Here is an 11,869-nt window from a genome sequence, read left to right as displayed (position 1 = left end):
CCTAATGTGAGAGAATTAGTAATATCAAAGTGCAGTTCAAATATACACCAAGGTTGTAAATATGGACAGCTGTATGTTAGACATGCATTTGTTGTGATTACTTATGATCAAAGACTAGGGAGTCAATCACATTGCTAACAAAGCTGAGCAGGTTTTGATCCTGTAGGGCGGCTTGGTTACTCTTAGCTTTCTGTTAGCATACATCTCTACTCCTCTGCCATGTTGTCCATTGAAGATGCAGAACCCAGTTATTTTGCCCACCAAAAACATCTTCTTCCCAGCAGTGTTATACCAACACTTGCTGGTACTGGAGCTTCTATTCCTCGCTGCACTGCTAACTAGCGACCTCAGCTACTACTACTTCTACGGTGGAGACGCTTGAGAAAAACAATATTTTCTTCACAAATTCAAGTTAATATGGTAAGTAATCAAAACACAAATGATAATTTTAGTGCTGAAGCATTACTTAAAGATTAGACAACATTTTAATGTTAGGAAAGGGTGCTTGAAACTCAGACATAAATCACGAGTCGCCAAGTGTTCCCATGTAGGATGTAATTCCTGGAGAATGGGGATACTGAACTGGATGCAAAAACACGGCACTAAGAATGAACTAACTTCTCTTAACAATGTAGAGGGGACTTCCTGTGTGAACATCCTCGCCCCCATCATAGGCTCCTCAATATACTACACATACTGCAACTCGACAGAATACAACCCCTGTGCACCTCAGTAATTGTATTCAAGCTGGTGTTTTTCAATAGATTCATTGACTATATCTGCCCTCTCTCTCTCAAACGCATACACAATGCTCTCTTATTAACTCCACTGCATGCTTTCCTTCAATAGACTCTTTCACACACACAGATATGCACATGTATTTCCAGTCTCTCGGACCGGAGCAGTGGCCTCGGGACAGGGTACACCCCGTCACCACAACAATGCCACCCACGCCTGTCCACACACACACACACACACACACACACACACACACACACCCTCAGACACTTGATTGATTTAGATTGATCGTTCCAGTGTCGTGTTTAGTCCCGAGACAGACCGAGTCACGGCCGGATCGCACCGATGATGTTTACTTCGTTTGACTCTTTGACAGAGCCATTGTCTCATTCACACTCCCTCCTGAGTTATTTTCTTCTCCGTCGCCCACTTCCTCTTTTTTTGTTTTTTCTCTCTGCCTTTCGTGTTGCCTCGCTTTTCTCACTTTCTCCCCTTTCCTGCAGCTATTCTTGGCTTAAAGCTGTGTGCAGTGACTGTCTCTACCTCACAAACAGAAAACCTTGAGGGAAGAGTGATTAGAATACAGGTTTATACCTCAAAGCAGCACATTTCTTTCCTTTTTTAAGGACTCTAGAAGTCCATCCAAAAAGTGCCTGTGCTCCAGGTCCTTGGAGGCCGTTTAAAGTTTAATGTGCTGTAAATGAGACTCAAACACAGGATCCAAGAGTCTTTCAAGAAATGATCCTTACGCATCCAACACACCGTCGTTTACGGTTAGGGTTAGGTTTCAAATTTTTCTCGAAAGTGTCATTTTGTTCAAAAGTTACTAACAATACATTTTGTTTATTATCTTCATCATACAGAAGGGGCCATAAGGGATCAACAGCTGCTTGAGTAGTAAAAAGCATTTTGGCAAATAGCTAAGAAAGGATTTGGCCTTTGTCGTTGCTCAACAATTACATCCATAGAAACGTTTAAGCTCATATTGAACTCGGACATTTGGATATTATTTCCATACCCAATATGTTATGGTCCTTTTTTTGTTATTTGTTGGAACATTTGAAGTGAACTTCGAATCTTATTTGTTAAGGAGCTGAGAGGGAGAAACACCTGGGAATGAGCTCATAATAAAATGACAAAGAACATGTTTAGATATTATCTTCTAAAATACCAAAGCTAGAAAACATTTACCTCGGCTTCTTTCCTGTTGAACATCAACACATCAGTCAGGGAAAATATATTAATTCCTCGAATATCAGATTCACTCAGAAACAGCTCTGTGTCTGTTCTGTGTGGGTGTGTGGGTGTTTGTGTGTGTGTGTGTGTGTGTGTGTGTCGTGTGTGTGTGTGTGTGTGTGTGTGTGTGTGTGTGTGTGTGTGTGTGTGTGTGTGTGTGTGTGTGTGTGTGTGTGTGTGTGTGTGTGTGTGTGTGTGTGTGTGTGTGTGTGTGTGTGTGTGCGGACAAGGCTAACAAAATCAAGCCTTCCCAGGAAAAGAAAAAAAACAGCCTCAACTTCAGCAATCCTTGGCTTAATTCTCATTGAAGCCCCAAATTGACATGTCTCCCTTGTGATCTTGACATATTATTAAGATTTAATGGTGGAATTATGATCATTAAAACAACATGACTGATACAGCGGGCAGATGATGAGCTATTCATTTAACCTACTCTTCCTGTAATAATATTGAAACAGACAGTCTGCCAGTTATTAGATCATAATTAGCTGCTGCAATCTGTACGGAATCTGAGGAAATGACGCCAAGTTAGCGGCACGGCGCGGAGCTGCTCGCTCCCCGTTTAGGCTGACAGAGACGAGCAGACGACGGCTGCCTTTTTCAGTCAGTTTCATGAGCTTACTGTGTAATGTGAGGAGGCCATGTTTGATAAGAAGCAATATAATGAACAAGAAGGTAACTAATGAAAATGACTGGCTGTTCTAATGTTTTAATAATAGTGCTGCCAGCCAACTTAATATCAGGACATTTTTGACTGGCATGTGTTTGTTTCAGTGGTGGAGGAACTATTGGGATGCTTTACTTTACACCACACTGTGACAATATTACACATGTAAAAGTAGTCAAATTCTTACTTAGGCTAAAGTATGGGAGTATTTTAACTGTAAGGTAATGTTGCATTCAACCACTGTGACTTGTTTTTATTGTGCTAAGTATAACTCCTTTATATGCTGTTTGGTAGTTTAATCAACAGCAACGCCTCATATTCCATTAGATCATCGTAGCATTACCTATATATGGAGAGAACCAGGGGTAAAAAGTCAACAGTTTTTAGCTTTGTGTCGACTCATTTTCCAGGCAACCAAGTTGGTTTTCAATAGTTTAGGTAGGGAACTGGAATATATGTAGTTAATTAAATAAAATAATTGTTTGAAATAAACTAAAGTTCAAGTAAGGTATCGTTGGCCCCCTTGCCTTTATCTTACCGTTATTCTGTCTTACTCCGGCTCCCCATACTTACAACAAACACATGAAGCTCTGTGCTTTTCATGCACGGTTGACTAACCATGGCTCTCTGATTTCCATGCAGTGTGTGTGTGTGTGTGTGTGTGTGTGTGTGTGTGTGTGTGTGTGTGTGTGTGTGTGTGTGTGTGTGTGTGTGTGCACCTACATCAACTGTGCCAGTTTAGCTATGAGAAATCTGCACCCTCAGCTGTTTTTTTCCCCTCTTTTGCACCGAGGAGAGAGAACCCAAACTGTAGGCGTCCCTCTCCTCTACAGCAGCTCTCCCCTCCAGCATTTCTCCAGGTAGCGTTCGCCAAAGTCTTCCTATTAATAAGCAACATATTTGATTTTCAATGCATTGTCTCACCCCATGAAAAAACGTAGATGTGAAACGTATGGTCGGGGCAGAATTATTCAGAGGAGTCGGAGAGTGTGGGAGACGTGTCACGCCACCCTGGGGCGTCCAACATGCTTGGGGTGTGTGTGACAACGTGAAGCTGAGAACGTGAAACTGAGAACGTGCTGCTCAGACGCCCGGGGTGAGCAGCGAGCTGAGAGAAACGGATCCTGCAGTGAAATGTATTTTCCTTGTCACAACATGAATTGTTTACCACATTAAACCCACTTAAGATCAACCCGTTCAACTAATTTAGGGGTTTCAATACTGGGTTTTATCAATACTTGAGAAATGAAAGAGTACAGTTTTGATGCATTGGAGATCATTAGGTCATTATGACTGTTTAAAAATAATATCACTTATACATCTCACTAATTAACACGTTGCATCTTGTAAGAACGTCAATGTGAAATCGAATAGAAATGCTTAAAAGACAAGTTGTGGTTTTACAGTTAGTAGCAAGTTATAAAATGTTTTCACAAATTGTTACCTCATATTAGGAGAGAGCTTTGCTTCCGGTCTTTATGCTAAGATAAGATACTCTTTATTCATATAGAGCACTTTTCCACTGTAGATAAAATATGTAGGGATGACATGGCTCAGTAGATAGTGTGCTGGACTTCGAATCAGGGGGTAACAAGTTCGAGTCCCACTGCAGTCAGCATGTCGTTGTGTCCCTGGGCATGAAACTTGACCTGCTCCTGTGGGGATTGTCCACAGTACTGTGTGTAAGTCGCTTTGGATAAAAGCGTCTAACAAATGACATGTAATGTAAAAAACAACATTTGCAAAGTAATTGGGGACTTAAAAGGAGAAACGGCAATCAGCAATAAATACAAACTGCATAGCAAAATAAGGTCATGTAAGGTGGTTAAAGTTACTAAATAAAATTCATTAAATTAAAGTAAAATCATTTGTAATACTTAGCAGATTGGTTTTACCTACAGCACATACACAAAGAAAAATGCTGATGTAAGTCAGACATTAGTTAGACTGTAGATTTAAGTTATTTTATATGTTTATAATTGATCTTTTATTTAGCATACCAACTAAGAAGACAGAAGAAATGGAAACAACATTTTTAGAGAGAAAACATGATGGTCACATAGGAAATCATTAAACAAAATGTTTTGTAGGGATCTATTTTTAGAAACATGTTCATGAAAGAACAAACCGGAGATTTCCTTCTCAGTTATGTCCATTAAGGTTACTGTCTTAAAATATATTTGTTCAAGTGTTAGACATATTTTTTAAGTGCAAAAAACGAATTAGAGCCTATTAAACAAGTTTGATTAAAACTATACTGAAACTGTTTTATCAGGAGAAAAACAACATATCATGTAATGTAAAAATGCAAATGGGTATTGTTTTGCAGATTTTGGTTGGTAGATTTGCATCAGTTTTAAGTTTTTTTACTTTTTTCCCAATATTTTCACACAAACAGGTGTGTCCTTGTGAGCCTAATGAAGATCACCTGGGAGCTCCTACACCTGTAACTTGTTGCTCGTTACTGCTCCAGCAGTATAAAGGTGTCTGTCTGTCACTGCTCTGTTTGGAGCTCAGACCTGAGAGGTGCACCTTAATTCACTTTGCGGCACGCTACTTTCTGATGATTTCTTTTTCTTTTAAGTCTCTTGCCAACAAAGCAACTTCACCTTAACAGTGAAACATATATTTAATGTGGAAATTCCAACTGCAGCATGTATTTGAGTCACAAAGTTCAGAGACTATTTGCAGACAAAACAATAACATGAGATGGGAGCCTGCTGCTCTGCCCATTGCTGCCCTTGGTTAGGGAGTGGTGAGCAGCGGTGACTGTGTCCTGTGCTGATTACAGTGCTGATGGGCCTCCGTTTGTCACAGCTCTTGCTAGCTCCAGCGCCGAGCAGCAGGGTTCCCTGATTACTTAATTGCTTGTAAGAGCTCATTAAAGCTTCCTATCCATCATAAGTCGTATGGCGAGTATCAATTTCAGAGTGAGAGAAAGAGAGGGAGAGATGCTCAGAACTCTGATGAGCAATTACTGACGTGAAACGTCTTTCAATTGTTATGGTTTCATTTCTTTGGGAAATATGTGGAATTCATCACATGGATGGATGCTGCTGTGTTACCAAGTGATAAACACATCCCTAAGTTCTCTCTCTCCTACATCTCCTAAAAGTTTTTAGACTGAAGAAACCAGGAAAACTGGGCTTTCTTTTTAGATAATGAAGGATACACTTGTGTGTGATCCAAGGAAACAAAATGTATTTTCTTTAGGCATATTCCAACAGACTGTTTTTGTATTAGTATCATATTGTTGCATCCGGATAAAAGATTCCACACAAGCATTTCTCCCCTCTGAAACCCCCTCAGCCAAATTCTCTCTTCATATCTGAAGCACATGAAAACATCTTTCTAGCTAAACGGTCATTTTCATGGTTTCCACTAATGCCGGTCTTGATGGGTTATGGACTTTTGCCATCTCTTTTTTTTATTTTTATCTGCAAGCCCAAAAAGGGAGGGGAGAAAACATCCAGTAATTTGGATGCATAGCTTAGAAGAGCTTTACAAGATACTCACAATCTTACCAGGTGCAAAATTAGAATTGGATGCTGTTCGTATTAATTGGTGATCATTTGCAAAGCGGGTGGAAAAAACGTCTTTTGCCAAGAGCAAGTCTTACAAGCCCCCAGCTGGGGTTGTCAGGGGCAGGCTTGTTGGCATTGTGGCAGCATATGTTTGGTGCCAAGAACACCATTGATTTGCATTTCTTTTATATGAATTTTACAAAGCAGAAATGCTCTTTTGTGCAGAAGTGATCCCAAAAGTGAGTGTTGCAATTAATCACAAGTGAAATTTATCGGCTGATGAAAAGCCATAATTCTACTTGCAATCTTTTTTCTTTTTTTTTTTTTAAGAAAAAGTGGCAGCATCTGCAGTGCACTCGCACTCGCTTTTTGATGAATGTGCCTTTAAAGCTGTGCAGTTTGGCTCCATTTAAAACTGGCTTGAAGGAAGAAAAACAGCAGTGCGATCTTTGAGATACTGCAAACGCCATAAGTCATAAAAATAGTTCTTCTGTCTCAAAAACAAGCACTGCATAATGTCGTCGAGTGACGCAGACTTTCAAAAGTGCTTGCATGATTGAAATGAGATTGTGACATGAGCAAATTAATATTAAGTACTATTTGAAACTTGTGTAGAATTGTCTCAATAACGTGTGTTGGGATGCAAATAACTCTCAGCCTTCAAGAAAGCTGCATACACCAACCACACAATCCTTTCAAATATTGATTCAGATTTAATTCATAATTATTTGATTCACCTACCGCACATCACCAAGACCTATTGGGACATCTAATTGATCCAATTAAGCAATTAATTATTTGGTGGGATTAGAGACGATCAGGCTTGTATGTGTAGAGCCGGCCCTGCCAAGAGATGGACAGGCTCCAGGTTTTCGCTTCATCTCCAAGACGGCTCCAGATGGGTTGGGGGCTTGAGACTCATCCGTGGCCAACTGGTCCAAACCTCACACTGAGACTAGCCTACAGTATCATAGGCACACAGTCCCTAAACAATGCTCTGCCACATTTTCCTGCATCTCGTTGTCAATATTGGAAAATCATTATTAAATGATGCATATCCCTGCTGATCTCTCTCCTCTCTGCTTTAAGGGCCCTATGGAGTTTTCTTGTAAACAACAAACACCAAACACACTGCGTGTATCCTCAAGGTCTATGAATGAATAAATGCATTTCCCTCCCAATTCAACATTAGTTAAGGCATTTTTCAATGCTTTAAACCAGTCTTTAACCAACCCTTTCCTTGGTGAAAGCCAAATGTTTTTCTGAGCCACCCATCCAACTTCCTCCCTAAGCAGACTTTCACTGCGTCCTAATTCCCGTACTACTAATTCTAGAAGAATGCATGAGAGAATGGGAGCACTTGATGGTTATTTTTCATCTATACTGTAGTTGGGCATGTATTATGGCTAGTTACGATAAAACCTGGAGTTCTGTCAGAGTTCAGTAGGCTATCTCTTTAATTGGGATTACAGGTAACCGGCAACCCAAAAATGTGACCAGTGCTGTCGGTTTAGTGATAGGAAATTAAAGTGACAAGCGCATTTTATTTATTTTTCTTTGGTTAAAAAACATGCCTGTGATCTTGTTACATCTGGTCACTCGGCTTAAACAAACCTTGGCAATATTGGGAATATTTTAACAAAATAGCTGACACAATATGGAACTAAATCTTTGAAAATTGTTTTGCATAAAGATCCAAAACGGTTTAAAGATAAACAAAATGTGGTCTGAGAGTATTCATTATGTCACATTGTTTTTCAAATTACTTTAGGTTTAGTTGCATTACAAAGGGAATAGGTATAGTGATATTAATCCCTAATATTATAGAACAAAAGTGAATGTTATGACACTGAAAGGCAGATATGGGGCAGTAAATGACTCTGCTCATGTAATTGAAAGAACATTCAAATATTTGTGACACTTCTGAGAAAGAGTACGGAGAAATGTTGGTCCAACAAACTTTCCCAGCCTACTTTGTGTCCTCCAAGAGATCCCCAGTGATCAATATTAAAGAGGGGAAGGACAGAGTTCCACCAAGGGCTCCGTGGATAAAACTGCACCCGTCCTCCCCCACTGGAGCGACTCTCCGAAAGCCTTGAGTTATATTCCTGTAATTAGCTAAGTATCCACACCAGCTCTCTCAAACAGAGACTCCTGCACCAGTCCCTGTCGGCTCCGAACGTTCATCCCTGTAGATAGAAGATGCAATCAGAAAAACAGCAACACAGGGCTGGGGGAGCGAAAAAAAATCAACACATCAAAAAACAAACTTTAAACAATGGCCGTACTTCTCGCCTGCAACTTTTCCCCTTACACCTAGCATTTTTTCTTCTGTCACGAGTATAAGGGGCAAGAGCGATGCATCCCTTTTTTCCTCTTCCAAGGATAATGATTTACAAAATGCCTCTCATCAAAGAATTCATTAACAACGAACGTTAATTAAAAAATAAATGAGTAAACATCAATATCAAATCTCAGCACTGTGGAAGGGAATACATTATGCAGAGTAATGATGTTTGAAAGGGGCTTTAGCACCTCTGTGGGACTCTTTTAAACCCCTTACCTCTTAGGCAGTTGCTTATTTTGCAACCCTTTGTTGTTTAACAACAAAGAGAATGGGCTCTCATAATGTTATATTAATCAGCGGATTAATATTTCAATTTGATTTGCTTTATAGTTGAGGTGCTGTTGGCATTTCCATTTTCCCTCCATATGTGCAGCGATGTTAAGTGGTATCATTACCATTTTCTACCTGGGGGTTCAAGGGAGATAACAGGCACCAGTGATAGCTCTATTCTGCAGAGGGAGAGGGGGGTTTTTGGGGGGCACTCATGCATTTTTAACGGATGTGTTTGGTGTGCCTTCACATCCATTATTCTCCAATGTTGCATGCAAACAGCTGAGTCACAGCCTTTCTGACCGCCACAGGACAACATGAAACAATAACGACCTCATATTCAAAATGAGAGTGCCCTGGTATGAAGGTGTCTAGTCAAATACCATTAATTCATTCTAAATTGTGTTTGACAATATTGTTCCTGCAGGAGTCTGCAGATGAAGTCAAGTAATGTGTTATAATTGCACAAGACACAGAAAAGGGAGCCTGTATGAGTTGGTAGTGTTGGATGAGGCTTTCTGTGTTGTGTGTCTTTAAAGAATAATAAAGTTTATTTTCTGAAGTTTCAAGGGCTTACTTGTGTTTGTATGCATTGCCCATAATAAATAACCTACAGTGAACTAGAGTCATGAGCAAGAATGTAATGTGAGTCGTACGTTTTCTTCCAAAGTCAAGGTGTTTCATATTATGATTTGAAGTATATCAATCAAAGTTAGTAATCCACAACTTTGGTATTTTTTCTGATAGAAGAAAAAGAAAGTCGGCCACTTGTATGTTTTCTTTTCTGTAAGGTGTATTTCCAGTAACTCAGAGCTCCATGTTGTGACACCTCTATAACAATGCACACATTACTGTTGTGTTACAATTTTGAACAATCTTTTCTGTGTTGTCTCACCGCATTGTAACCTCCTTAAAAATGTCATAAAGCAGCAAATTCCTCTGACTAATGACTTGGTTTTTAGTAATTATGAGAACGTGTAGGCGTTGGTTTGTTGAAATAACAAAATCTTGTTTGTTTTATCAGGACGTAAATACATCAACAACCCAAATTGAACTGAAAAAACCCTCAGTAATATCAGAAAGTTTTGTCATAACAGTATAATAAAGTGTGCTCTCAGATCTTCAGAACATTCTCTCCTTAATACTGCGTTGTTCATTTATTTCCATGCTTCAACCAACTGTTTACAGCTTTAGATTGCCACAAAATGTGTACAAACTAAACGAGGATCTGGTTCGGACAATTCAAATGTAGGTATGCAAAGAGCAAGCAAACAACGCAAAAGTAGCTCCCAAGATTCAATACAATCTCAAAAGTCCGCCCTCTGCTGCTAAAGATAACCAGTATGATCAGTGCCGACTTTGCTTTACTCTTAAGCCTCCAGCTAATCACATCCTATCAGCACTACACGTCTTAAGGAAAACAGACAAGCAATTAGGACATGGATTATTTGTCATAAACACCATTCACTGCCATGCAAATGCATCATAATTGCCCAGCAGACCTTGAGTGACAAGTCATTAGATGATTGTTCACAACGGTTGATTACGATGTGACAGGCGTGTCTCGCTGGATACATAACTGAAGTAAAGTGTTGACATCATTTTAAAAGGCCTCTGCACATCACATCCAAACCCTCGATAAACAGCAACGTTTCTGAAGCACAAATATTTCCTTTTCTGTTTTATTATTTGTGCAACGTTTCGTTAATCAGACATATTCAAGTAAGGATAAGGGCAGTGCACATTGCGTTTGACTGTGGGTTGAACTTCTTGTTCAGCTAGGATTTGAGGTTGTTCTCATCTACATTGTAATATTTGATATCAAGGTAACTTAGGTACCCAATTTTAGGACAATTCAGAAGGATCATGCTTGACTACCAAGAAGTCTTTCATGGCCAAGAGTGCAAATATCTTCACTCACATATTGAACCACATGACCTCAATAGAAAATGTAACCTATGTTATCACATTAACGTTGGCTCTGTTCTTTTAAAGTGTCCTTGTAAGAGTGACTGAGAGCCAGCAAGCACAATACCATGAACCCAATACCACTCATTCTACTTTTCTTTTTTACAATGACATTTCGAAATGTCTTCCATGATAGGGGCCTGTCTACCTATCACTCAAAGCCACATTTATTTCAAATCCACTGTGCTGGATAAGTATTTGCAGTAGATACTGTTCATATTAAGTTAATAATAAAAAAAAAACATATAAGGTAATAATAAGAAAACAAATTAAGTGCCACAAAACAATGAATCAGTGTTCAAATAGTGCAAAGTAACAACCATATAAAGCAGTAGCAAGAGCATTTCAAACCTGGAAATAACGTTTTTAAATACAATAATATAGTACATTAAAATGTCAATCTAGGCAGTGAACTACATTTGTCAAAAAGTTGTAAGTAAATCAACAACAATGTAAGCAGAAAATATGTGTAAACATGCATGCAGTCATTAAACAAATTATCTTTGGAATCAACTTCAAGTTTCTTCGTTCACTGTCCGACGCACACGCCCCATTTGTGTTTCTCCATCTTGATACAAGGAGCAGATGTGTGACAGACACAAACAATTGTAACAGATGATTATTTGTGACAGTTTGATTTGTTTTTCCTTATTTCTAATAAGTGTTTTCTAAAGGATTCCTCAGGGTCACCATAAACATCATCCTCCAATAAACCAGTCATTCTTACTAAACACTGCAGTGACCTCTGTGTCTACATCTATGAATATGTGTTTGTCTATGAGCCTGCATTTAAACGCCTGTGAACATGCATGTGTGTGTATGAGCACGTGCAATGCTGCCCTTCATAATCAGGGGTCTGAAAGAGCCCCCACTCTGCATTGAATTGCTCACAGCTGTGGGCCCCTTGTCGCGCTGGCAGCCTCGGCCCTGTCATCGTGCGTCCGCCTATCTGACCTGCTAATTTGGAGCATATGTAAGTGCTCTTAAAGTGGCGGGCCTTTTGACATGCCACAAACAGCAGCTGTGGCAGCTGCCCCGAAGGAAAGCTTTATTTAATTCAATTACATCTTTTGGAGATATGTAAACGAGGAGCTAAGGGGCTGGGAGAGGAGGGGGGGG

General features: G+C 39.6%; 1 protein-coding gene across 1 annotated transcript in view; it reads right to left on the bottom strand.

Annotated features, from left to right (window-relative positions):
* Positions 1-8,283: 8,283 nt before the first annotated feature.
* The window catches only part of vwde (von Willebrand factor D and EGF domains), a 40,929-nt gene continuing 37,343 nt past the window's right edge, over positions 8,284-11,869 (bottom strand). Inside the window, exon 25 of the mRNA XM_010788536.1 lies at positions 8,284-8,354. Coding sequence (XP_010786838.1) covers positions 8,284-8,354 — 71 coding nt within the window. The remainder of the gene's footprint in view (positions 8,355-11,869) is intronic.

This window comes from Notothenia coriiceps, unplaced genomic scaffold (assembly GCF_000735185.1).
Source record: "Notothenia coriiceps isolate Sejong01 unplaced genomic scaffold, NC01 NC01_scaffold00031853, whole genome shotgun sequence".
Lineage (NCBI taxonomy): Eukaryota > Metazoa > Chordata > Actinopteri > Perciformes > Nototheniidae > Notothenia > Notothenia coriiceps.
The sequence above is the reverse complement of the archived record's forward strand: the minus strand, read 5'-3'. Positions and strand labels throughout refer to the sequence as shown.